Below are 12,646 nucleotides of genomic sequence, written 5' to 3' on the forward strand. Positions count from 1 at the left end.
CCCCCACAACCCTCTTGCTCGTGCTCTCCCCCCACAATCCTCGTGCTCATGCTCTCCCCTGCCACAACCCTCTCGCTCGCTCTCCCCTCAACTCACTTCACTTGCTCTCCCCCTGCTTTCCTTCAGCCTGCCAGCGGCCGCTCCCCTTTGGCCTGCTGGCAGCCGCTCCCGCTCAGCCCACCAGCCAGCCCAACAGCAGCCGCTTCTCCTCGGGCCGCCAGCCGACCTGGCAACAGCCTCCTCCTCAACCCATGCCCTCTTCTTGGGCCACTGGCCGGCTCGGCAACAACCGCTTCCTCAACCCAGGCCCGCTGCTGCCTCCTCCCGCCTCCTCCCTCCTGAGGCCAGTGGGGCTTTGCCCACCGGCTGTGCTTCTCCTGAGGTCAGCAGCACTTTCTCCCCCTCCCTGCCGGCCACTTCTCCCCCATTGCCACCATGCCTCCTCCTAAGCCCACTGGCGGCCTCTTCCAGACGGCAGGGCTTTGTCTGCCACCCAGCTCCTTCCCTCCCTGCCTGCCAGCCAGCCAGGCAGCCATTTTTGGGTGGCTCTGCTGCCACCACATCCCCTCCTAAGCCTGTTGTCTGTCCCAGTGCAGAGCAGCAACTCCGCCCCTGCCTTTTCATTGGTTGTGGCTGCAGCAGGGGCAGAGCTTGCCAAACATCCACATGCATCCCCACGCAGTTCTCTTCTCAGTCAGCCATAAGAGAATTAAATATATAGATGTTCTTCAGATGCAAACACAAAGTCTAGTTTTCTGTGACAAGGGTCCCACGTGACTGGACCCATCCATGTGTTTGCCTTATTCACATAGCTGTCTGTGACTATGGTGTTATAGAGAGGTGGCTCCTGAATAATTGTATTAATATCAAGGGCAATGTAGCTAGAACTAATATAAATCCTATTGATTTCAATAGGATTTAGAACTGCTTCGGAATTACATCCAAAATCTCTCTGTGGTAGATGTCAAAGCTGTTTATGGTAGTTCATGAAGTTAAATCATATTCTATACTAGAGATTAATCTGATTCATACGACCTGATACATGTTTACTCGCATAAAAGTATACATAAGATTTCACAGTCATCAAACTTGTCTCTAGAAATGTCTTCCTTTAAAAAAAAAAAGCTTACATTTCTTAGAGTCACACAGAAACCAATCTAATCAAGCCAGGTCATAGTATGTCAGGAGGGGTCAAATCCAGAAAATACTTTCTGAGCCTGAAAAGACTCTAATTGTGCAGGCAAAGTCCCAGCATAGAAAGGAAGTCTTTGTAGCTCTTATTAGTGATAAAAGTTAATGATCAGCCTGGATGGGCAAAGACACTCAGTACCTAGGAATCCTTTACTACCAGGCCTGGCCCAAGAGTTTTTGACACCCTAGGCGAAGTGTGACTTTAGTGGCCGTACCTCACATTCAGTTTAAATACAGTTTATATTCTGTAACATACAGAATATAATTTTAATTGAATGTGGTGGTGGAGGAAGTCATATTTGGCAGCTGGTGCTGGCTGGGGCACAAGGGGTGGAGAGGAAAGCAGATTAGACTTGTAAAAATTGGTAAAACTGCCGCTGCCTGCCACCCTGCACTGCTGCCCAGCTCTTTGTGGAGCCTGGCCCACCACATGCTCCACCCCTGATGCTCATGTGCATGTTATGATTGGATTGAGGGTGGACCCAATACATCTATGCAGAGAGGTGGAGGAACAGCCAGAATGGTCTGCCCTTGGAGGCTTATGGATCCTAATGGATTCCTGATGGCTCTGGGGGATTTTTCTGCTGAGAGAGAGGATGATCCTGTTGACGCCTTGGTCTCCCTCTAGTATGAGAAGGGTAGGGTGACTGAAACAGTTGCGCCGAGGCATCCTCTCCCAACCCACTGGGTCAAAGTGACTCCCTGGTATGCAGGTGAGTTGAGGACAATGTAGGAGGCTGATACCTTGAGCGTCATTGGTGGAACCCATATTAGGGCCTAGTGAACTGGCTCGAGGTCAAGCCGGTTTGCCAACAAACTGGACTGGGCCTGCTTTCAGCTTGAGGTTGAGTCGAACCCACCCCCACCCCCCGGGCTGGCTGACAGCTGGTTCGGGGTTCTAAGTGTCAAAAAACTATTTTTTAACTTAGCGTCAGGTCCGGCAGCCTCCAGGGGGTACTGCCATGGCCCAGGTGTGTGTGTGTGTCCGGAGGCTCTCTCTCTCCTTGCTGGACTCCCCTCAGTCTTCTATGGGCTTTGAGCCATTTCAACCCTTTCCGGCATGGCGATGGCCATTTTAGAGGCCACCATGCATGCACTCTGGCCAGTTGTGTGGCTGGGTTATGACTCAGGCCACGCAAATGGCCAGGGCACATGCACAGCAACCTCCAAAATGGCCATCACCAGGTTGGAAAGGGCTGGAATGGCCCAAACCAGCCCACAGAAGACCGGAGGCACTTCCGTAGCTGCAGCAGCACCCACCCACCCACCCCTGCCCCCGGAGGCCACTGGACCCAGTGCTAAGGTTTTTTTAAAAATCTGTTGATGTTTAGAACCCTGAACTGGCTCAAATTCGAGCCAAGCTGGGGTTCTAGTTTGAGAGCACAAAACAGAACATGCCTGGTCTGGTTCAAGTCTTGTTCTAACTCAAACTGAACTGGGCAAACCGGTTTTGTGCACACCCCTAGGGCCTATTCTATGGCAGTGACAGCAACAAAGAAATAATACTTTCCCACCATCATCATGTCTGTTCAATGTCACCTAGTTGAGCTTTTTTGAGTGGTTCAAGGCCTCCTAGGTGAGGCCATCAAACAGAGACCATCAAACAGAAAGACCCCAAAGACCATCAAACAGAACACTCAGCAGCCCGCAGTGACCAATTTGCAATACATTTTGCAGATAAAATTGCTCATATCCATTCTGACTCGGATGCTAAGGTTTTTGCAGCACCAGAACTAGATGTTGCCAATGCACCATCTGCTCTTGTTTTATTGGACAGTTTTCACACTGTGTTGCCTGAGGAGGTGGACAGACTGCTTGGAAGGCTGAGCTACCTCGTGCATGCTCAACCCTTGCCATTCATGGTTGGTGAAGTCTACTAGGGAGGGACTGGATCCATGGGTGGCGGGGGTGGTGAATGCCTCTCTGAAGCAAGTGGTTGTGCCCCTCAGCTGAAGGAGGCAGTCATTAGGCCCCTCCTAAAAAAGCCCTCATTGGACCCAGATAATTTAAATAACTTTCAACCTGTTTCTAATATCCCCTTCTTGGGCAAGGAGAGCATGGTGGCATCTCAGCTCCAGGCCGCCCTGGATTAATCTGATTACTTAGATCCTTTCCAGTCTGGCTTCCGACCTGGGTACGGGATAGAAACTGCCTTGGTCGCCCTGGTGGATGACCTTTGCCGGCAGATAGATAAAGGAAAGTGTCTCTTTTGATTCTCCTGGACATCTCAGCAGCTTTCGATACTATCGACCATGGTATCCTTCTGGGACATCTCTCCGGGGGCACAGTTATATGGTGGCTCGGTGACTTGGGGGCACAGTTATATGGTGGCTCCCCTCCTACCTGGAGGGTTGTACTCAGAAATTGGCACTGGGGGATATCTGCTCCAGCCTTTGGCCTATAGGATGCCACAGAGATCTATTCTGTCCCCTGTGCTGTTTAACATGAAACCTCTGGTAGAAGTCATCCAGGGGTGTGGGCTGTGGTGCAATCAATATGCTGATGACACCCAGCTCTACCTATCTTTTAAGTCAGCAGACACCAGGGAGGCAGTGGGTGCTCTGTGTCGGGGCTTGGCAGCTGTTCTGGACTGGATTGGGGCAAACAAGCTGAAACTTAATCCAGATAAGTTTGAAGTGCTCTGAGTTGGTAAAACTGATTATCCAAGTAGTGAGGTAAATCTGATCTTGGACAGTGACAAACATCTTCTGAAAGAAAAACTCCCCAGTTTGGGCGTGTTTCTGGATCCCAGCTGGCAGTAGTTTGCAGAGGTGCCTTTTACCAGCTATGGCTGGTACACCAACTGCGACCCTAGCTGGAGAGGTTGGACCTGACCTCAGTCAGTCATGGTTTGGTAACATCCATATTGGACTACTGCAATGTGCTCTAAGTGGTCCTGTCCTGTTTGGAAGATTCAGCTGGTCCAGAATGCTGTTGTAAGGATGCTCATGGGTGTATGTCACTTCACGAGTGTCACACCCATCCTGCGGCGGCTTCATTGGTTACCGGTCAACTTCCTGGCTAGATTCAAGGTGCTGATTTTGACCTTTAAAGCTCTACACAGCTTGAGGCCAGGGTACCTGTCGGACCGCATTCACCCATATGAATCTGCCAGGGCCCTCCACTCATCATCTCAGGCCCTGCTTATGGCCCTGCCATTAACAGAGATCCAGTTGGTTTTGAGATCCAGAGATCCTTGGCCTTGAACACCCTCGCCGAAGAGCTTCACCATGCTCCCTCCAGTATTTTAAAAAAACCAATTAAAACACATTTTAAAAGATGCTTTTTAATGTCTTATCTGTGGATTATATCTGGTAGGGTTTTTTTTAGTTTTTATAGTTCTCAGTTTTTAGCTTTTTAAATAACTTTTAATTTGCAATTTTAAAAAATGTAATTTTAATTGTAGTTTTAGCCTGGGCTTTTAAGTTGTTTAACTTAACTTGTTTTACATTGTATCTTTTTTTATTAATGTTGTGAGCCACCCTCAGCAGTAGTGTACTGGAGGGGTGGGGTATAAATATATGTAATAACAATAATAATTAATAATAATTAATAAATGATGATGCATAGTGGCCATTATTTGGGGACTTTTGTTGAAAAGCAGTATATAAATATTTGTCATATTCATATATTATGGCTGAAAGCCAAGGATTCTTTTGTAACAGATATTACAGGTTAATAGCCCAGGATGCCAAAGTGATATTTAAAGAAGTACCTGAAGTGTGAATGTATGGGCCATTAAGATGAGCATCCCGCCCATACAATTAACAGCAGGAAGACATCAGGATGTCTGTGGAGGATGTCACAATGGGCAATCTCTTGGTGTGCCCCTTTCCTGTTCACATGTATCGCTTGAATTGGCCCTATCCTATACATTAACCTTTACTTCCCGAAAGGGCTGAGGTCAGGGGTCAGCATTGTTGGACAGCTGCTGAGGGTCCAGGCCCCTCAGACGAGCTAACTGCTAATAGTTCAGACCACCTTTATGCTCACAGTCTTTGTGTAGCGGTGGCAGGGTGATTCTCTCGGGGCCCACCAAAGTAGGATGGGGTCCATGGAGGCCAGTTTGTTGAGGGCCCCCTGAAACCTGGAGCTGAGCCTGTTTCTTTCCCCTGTCAGTTCCCTAAACTCAGACAAGCTGAACAGCAGAACTGGGGAGGAGTATTCTAGCAAGAAGTGGGAAATCTCCATCCTTGCCTCATGGGTAACGGCAATGACAATGGGGAAAGAGGAAATCAAGAGCTGGTGTTATGTATTCACCACATTGCTTTGAGCATGAGATCCCGCCGCCCCCATCCGAGAACTGCTGTATACATATGCATTTTTTCCTCAGACAGCCTCCTGCTGCCCTGCAACTGCTCCCTGTTGGGAAGTTCTGGCTTCCTAGAGAAGCAAAGGGTGGGGGGAGGATTGACAAGCATTGGCGTGGTGTAGTGGTTAAGAGTGCTGGACTAGGACTGGGGTGACCCGAGTTCAAATCCCCATTCAGCCATGATACTTGCTGGGTGACTCTGGGCCAGTCACTTCTCTCTCAGCCTAACTTACTTCACAGGGTTGTTTGTGAGGGGAAACAAGTATGTAGTACACCACTCTGGGCTCCTTGGAGGAAGAGTGGGATATAAAATGTAAATGAATGAATGAATGAATGAATGAATGAACAGAGAGAACATGGCCTCTATTTGAATCAAATAGTAGAGATGTGCACAAATTTCTTTGTGCATATCCCAGCGGGCTTTAAAAGGAGGCAGGCAGGTTGTACCTGCTCCTCCACTGAGCTACCGCCGTCCCACCCCACCCCATCACGGCGCTGTCATTCTTTAAATTGAACTTGAAAGTAGCAGCTGTGCTCAGGGGTGTAGCAAGGTTGGAGTGGGCCCAGAGACAAGATTTTAAAATCCCCCCCCAACTGAAGTTCAGCTCATGAAGTAAAGAAATCTTAAATGAGGCTGAATAGTGGTAACAACAAGCATAGTAAAATTGTGGCACATATAATCTATGTACCACAACAGAACATCATCCTGAATTATTTTTCAAAAGGTTTTGTAAATTGTGGATGATGCAAGTCATTTAATGGTACTAGAGAAAGACATGCTGTTCTGGTAGCTCCAGGTCTTAACACTCACATCAATTTCGGAGGATGAATACAACTGAAGGAAGCCCGGGCGGGTGCGTGGCTGGGGGAGTCAGTCATGTGACTTGCCTCTGGGGGGGGGCCAAGGCAGTGGGCCCCCAGACCACTATCTCCCCTTGCCCTATTATAGTTATGCCCCTGGCTGTGCTGCTGTCCCCTTTAAACTGCCATGCTGCGCCGAAGAGATGCTGCTCTCAGAAACCCTGGCATGGCATCAGCAAGCAAATGGCATCTACACATGCACCAACACCATTTGCATGCTCACAATGTGCGAGGGCTGCTGGGAGCGGCATCCCATTGGCACGGTGTAGCAGTTTAAAGGGGACAGCAGCACAGCCGCTGCTTTCAAGTTAGATTTAAAGAATGACAGTGCCACAATGGGGCGGGGCGGGGTGGCGGCGGTTCAATAGAGGAGCAGGTATGATTTGCCTGTCTCCTTTTAAAAGTATCCCTCGCCCCACACCAAAACGTTTTGGCTGCAGGAGGCTGGATCAGTTTGGTGCCACTCCAAAGAGGTGCCAACATGATTTGAGCACATCTCTATCAAATAGCCTTGTCATGCCAATACTGAACCAATGCAAAAATTGCCTAGTGAAAGGTGATGCCTGCTTTCCCTCATGAAGGCCGTGCATTCTTAATGAAGCCAGAGTTCCTCATACAGCAGAAAATAAATCTTTAAGATTAAAAACTCTCATTAGAAACAGGGAAAACACACCCTGGAATGCAATCAAAGACTAATCAGTTATGTAGATTTGACACAATAGTGCCCTTTTGTTCTGCATTTCCTCTGAACAGTCAGTACCACACCCACACCTTCTCCAAGTCTGGTACCTAGAATTCTCCCTTTGTCCACTTTGTCATTTGAATTTTACCAGCTTTGGAACTAAAAGGATGAACCCTATAGAAGCACTTTACCCCACTCCCACCCCCAACCTCAGGGCGAGACCTCTGCTCAGTTTCTGTGGGACCTCATGTGAGTTTGCTGGCACATACTGCCTGATGCATACTGCCTGCTTAGAGGTTCACCCAGCAGAGCACCTGCTTGTGTGTGCATATCCTGAGCAGAAATCACTATCCTTGAGCATTTCAAAGGACATTACCACCTCTTTCTGCTGCATGTGTTGACCAAAACCCAACCCAACCCATGAACAAAATGCTCACCATTCTAAATAAACAATAAAAGTAGCATTGAACTAAATCTTAAACTTTATGTGAAGTTTAATCAAAACAACCACTGTGTAACCAAAAACCAGTACACATGCAGTAAACCGTATGACTGAAAACATTCTATACAGAAAAATCAACCAGCCAGACATCTATAACCAACATGTATAAACAATAAAATACAATACACATATAAAGATGTTAAATTGTAAACTCCATTAAAGAACCCGGGGTCTTTTTGAGGCAAGGAGATAATTCCAACAACCAAAATTGGCAACAATATATAGCTCCAAAGTGGCTCAAAGTTCCCAATTTCAGCTCTTCTTATAGGGACCAAGTCCAGAATAGTTCAGAGGGATGCCAACAATTCAATGATGATCTTTAGATATCTCACCAGTGTTAGTACATACATACAGTTCTGCTCAGAAACCTCAGGACCAGAGAAGGGAAGACAACATACTCTGTTAGGTCTGCTAGCTGAGAACTGTGATTGTAAATATATTCAGTTCTGCTCAGAACCTCAGGACCGGAGAAGGGAAAATGACACACGCTGTTATGTCTGCTGGCTGAAAACTAGGAGAAGCTTGGAAAAGCACTACAGCTGCCCCGGGATAGACAGCTGTTTCTGCAGACTTTTGAGGCTTTAATTTACTTGGAAGAACATTAGTGAGTGTTAATATGTATTTAGCCTGCATATTAATGCAGTCTGATGGAAAATGCTCCTGAGGAGGTGTTCAGCGAAATGGCTATCTATTGCAGGGCCCCTTTGGGTATGGAGTTTTGTTTCCCTTGGGGTGGAGTGGCCTCTTCTTAGTTCTGTTTTTTGGTTTTGTGGTTCACTATGATTTGGATACTGTTGATCTATTGTAGTTATTATTTGAGTCATTATTTAAGTAATGTAATTATTTCTTACTTGTTTATAGTGATTTGAGGCCATTACCACCATAAGCGTGATCTGTAAGAAAATATGTGGAAATTTGAATTCTAAGTTTTAGATTTTTTTTTAGTTTTAATTTGAGGATGCAATGTGCTGGTTTTTAAGTGCATTTTTGCAAATGTAGACCATGTAGCAGTCAGTGACCTTTTAATCTTATATTTGTAATCATCATGATTATTGTGTTTTCCAAGTCTGACCCATACATTATGAAAAAAGAAATATATATTCAATTGTCTTATTATTCTGACAACAGGTAGGATAAAGGCTGTATAGTATTTTGCCCCAAATGTAGGTATTAGAGATAGTTAACAAATATTTATAACATCACAACTAGTTAGGGGAAAGTCTAGCTGTAGAAATAGGTCAAACCTGACCTCCGAAATAAGCCTGGAAACCATCTCTTTCTGTGCTTGCTTAAAACATGCAGAGTTTTGGCCAAGTTCTTTCTTTTTGAAAGTGTAATCTTAAAAACCAGATATGGCTGCCATGAGCGAAACAATGAATATTATTTTATTGTTTGCATTGCTTCAGCAGGGTTTAGCTTACTGTTCTAAACTTTCAGCTATGAAATACTGTAATTGCTTTTTCTCTCTACAGTTTCTTCTTTGTGGAGTATGTGGAATACTGTGTGCCAAAAAGAAATCAGGACTCGTCGTAAGTTTTTTCATGACTTTCCATATGTATTGATAGGCAACATAAAACTGCTCTGAGTCTTGGACTCTTTTCAGTATGAGAATGGAAGGTGTTAGAAAAAGCAAGCACCTTTTCCAAATAAGAATATCTTCACAGATAGTCCAGGATAGTCCAATTCCCTCTGGTCATTCTCTTTCGCCTCTTTAGACAGTTGAAGGGGAAAATGCCTTCAAAATGGCACTGGACAAGTTCCTAGATTGGTTGCAAGTGTGGTGTCATCTTATCTGGTTTGGTAATCTACTGGATAGGCAATCTCTTCCCATATATTTGTCTAGAGATCATTCAAATGTGCAGCTCCTGACACAGAGATTAATGATTCATTAAAAGTATCCCCACATCAATATCACAACCTAGGTGAAAGCATTCACATTTTTCTTCATGTGAAGGTGTTTCCTTCCCTTTTCCTTGGATGATATATGATATTCCAGGAGAGTACTATGCCATGTTGGAAACTTCATGTTTGACCCAGCTCTTTTTATGTAGCCTTGGGAAGGTAACTATTTCTTAACCTCAGCTGTAACATGGCAGCTAAAATGACCTGACTAGAAGGACCTACTACAGTGAGAAGGTGAATGCAATTGTTGAATGTTCAGTATAATGATTAGTAATAGCTATTTATAAAATATTTTAAATTAACGCACTTCCAGTGCAATACTGCTTGGGGAAGCTCACAAAATTATTAAAACACATACAACAATATAAAATTAATAACACTAATAGAAATTAACTAAAAACAAGGAAATGTTAAAATTAATTTGCAAGTACGAAAATAAAAAACCCATAAGCTATGAGCTGCAGATTAAAAAAAATTAAAATGCCTCTAAAAAGATGGATCTTTTTTTAAAAAGACCCTATTGGAGAGAGTATGGCTAAGTTCTTCTGGGAGGGAGTTCCAAAGCCAAGGGGCCACAACCAAAAAGGCTCTCTTCTTACACCATTCATATATGTTTCCATCCACATGTCCACTATGTAAGTGGACTGCAAGGCTATAGTACTCTGAATTTAAATGAGTGTTCATCTCTATTGCCTTTTGCTCCAGATAATCTCATGGTAATGTGATCCTTCTTGTCTCTTACCAGATGATACTTTTCTCAGCCTGCTGTATCTGTGGACTAATTGGAGGAATACTAAATGTTCAGTTCCTTCGTGCGCTGACAAAGAAATCCTCGTCCCTCTATTCATTGCATGTTACCTCCATGTCTCTTGCATGCATCGGAATTGGCGGCTGCACACTTTCTTCATGGCTCACTTGCCGACTAGCCAGCTATGAGCAAAGGAGAATGTTTTCAGAAAGAGAGCATTCACTTCATCACTCCCACGAAATGGCTGAGAAAGTAAGTTGGGCATCTTCCCTGATCTGTTGTGTTTCTTCCAAAACAACCCAGTGTTCCAATATATTCAATTGGCAACAGGGGAATTCAATTTTCAGCTTTACAAGTAACTGGGAAATGAAATACTGCTAGCCTGTAGAAGCTCCTTTCAGTTACAGAAGACTATTTTGAGAGACTAAATCTTTGCAGTACACCCATTTCAATAAAAATGCATCCATTTTCCACATTGTTCCATTAAATAGTGTATCCAAACATTTAGCAAATATATATAGCACTCCCTAAAGAACTGAATGGCTGGTTAATTAATGGGTCTCTCTCAATACAACTAATTGCATGGAAATATTAAATCCGTTTCCATACCCTGCTAAGTAGTTTGCAAATCAGGGACTTAAATAAAATTATGACGGAGGTCAATCAGCATAACCAGCAGCTTCTTGTAATGCATCAACTGCTGGATTGGAGCATGTAAGATTGCAGGTGGGTTATCAAATGGCTGGGTGTTGCCCCACATGCTTTCTGAGCATATAAAACTAGCGTATTAGGGAGAAGGTTCTCGCCAAGCCTTTTGCCCAACATTAGTCTTAAATATGTAGGGGGTTCTTAACAAAAGTGTGCATTCCAGTATCTCATTCCTCCACCTGCACTCAAAAGAGGTGCAGTCAACCAAGCTGGCCCAGGGCCCCCGCCATCAGCTGAGGTGTCACCATGAGTTGCTGTCTCCCCAGGAGTGTGTGGAGTTCTCCTTGTACCCCATTGCCTCAGCTTTCCACCACCCCATCAGTTTTCAAAGCATGCCACATTTCCTCCACCCTGTTATCCCCCTCTTTCCCCACCCCAATTCTTACTCCCCTCACTTCCCTGGAGGTACAGAGAGCTCGCCACTCTTTCCCCTCTCAGTGGGTCTCTTTCCTTTTCCCTGCTTGGTATTTCCTCAGTACCATGGGTCCTTCTCCTCTCATTTCCCTTCCTCAAGTTGTGTACTGACCCTACCACCACGGCTCTTCTTCCTCATCCTTCTGAGGAAGGAGAAAGTTAGTGGAGATAGCTGGTGCACTGCCACCAGGTTAAAGCAGCAGGGAGTGGTAAAGGTGGGTGGTGCACTGCAGGTTGCCTTCCATGAATCCTCCTGCCCCATCTTGTAATGCCCCATCTAGTCTCATAAGCAGGCTGGCCTTGCCTGTAACAGATATATCATGTGAGACTGTTGACTGTGTGCTTTGTTCTTAAATCTGCAGTGAAGCACCTATATTTGTTCCTAATATATTTTGATACTGATATATGGTCATATATCTCTATATGTTTTTGCTTGACTTATAACTGTTATATTTATATTAGAGATTGAGGGGTATTGAAATAACCGACCTGCCTAGCTGCCCAGTGGTTCCACCAACACCAGAGTTACCCCCAAGGTACGCTGAATCCTAGAGAGTGACAATGTTTTGATGTTGCTGTAGGAAGTTCTGCTTCTAATGTATAATCAATGATGCTTTGAAATCACTCCCAGAATTCTTCATTAATGAATAGTACTTCAAGGGAAAATTAGACAAAACTCTACTGAATGAGGTGCTAGAGTTTGGATTTCACTTATAACATTGAACCTTTTTGTCGGCATCCAAATAATCTTGATTGGATGTACCCATGGATTGGTTTATCTTTTTTCTAATCAACACTTTCATGCTCTAGTCTAGACTCACAGTTTATAAACTTGAGTTATGGTGGCAGTGTTGTAAAAATTTCAGTTGAAGAAATGGCTGTCATTGTTCATAACAAATAATTCACTTACATAAATGATTAATGTGAAAACCCTGAAAATTTAGACCTTTGTTCCTTAACTGACAAAAGGCAACAAAACCCATCCTTGTTAAATTTTATAATGCACTTTTCATGCACAAAATGCCTAATGATCCTTAATTCATTCATCCTCACAACAACCCCTGTGAGACAGTTTATTTAGAGCTTGTTTACATAATCTAGTATCCTGTTACAAAATCTTGGAATCTAATTTCAAGTTTGGACTTGTTTATGCAATGAAAAGGTGAACCAAAGATAGAAGTTAAAAGATAATGCATATTTTGGATGATCTGGGATTTCCCCCCTCCTGTGGCTCATGGAGATGGATAATATATGTTACCTTAAGATTGCTACCTTAAGATGGAGGTACTCACTGTAAAAATACTGTAACTTGGATGTGATCCAAGG

General features: G+C 44.5%; 1 protein-coding gene across 11 annotated transcripts in view; it reads left to right on the top strand.

Annotated features, from left to right (window-relative positions):
- The window catches only part of TMEM196 (transmembrane protein 196), a 44,753-nt gene that overhangs the window by 21,770 nt on the left and 10,337 nt on the right, over positions 1-12,646 (top strand). For 10 of the 11 annotated variants that reach the window (XM_053266275.1, XM_053266273.1, XM_053266271.1 and 7 more), the window contains exons 2-4: positions 9,021-9,077; positions 10,196-10,450; positions 11,783-11,856. In XM_053266275.1, coding sequence (XP_053122250.1) covers positions 9,021-9,077; positions 10,196-10,450; positions 11,783-11,856 — 386 coding nt within the window. The remainder of the gene's footprint in view (positions 1-9,020; positions 9,078-10,195; positions 10,451-11,782; positions 11,857-12,646) is intronic. The other variant, XM_053266277.1, reaches the window with a different exon arrangement.

This window comes from Hemicordylus capensis, chromosome 6 (genome assembly GCF_027244095.1).
Source record: "Hemicordylus capensis ecotype Gifberg chromosome 6, rHemCap1.1.pri, whole genome shotgun sequence".
Classification (NCBI taxonomy): Eukaryota; Metazoa; Chordata; class Lepidosauria; order Squamata; family Cordylidae; genus Hemicordylus; species Hemicordylus capensis.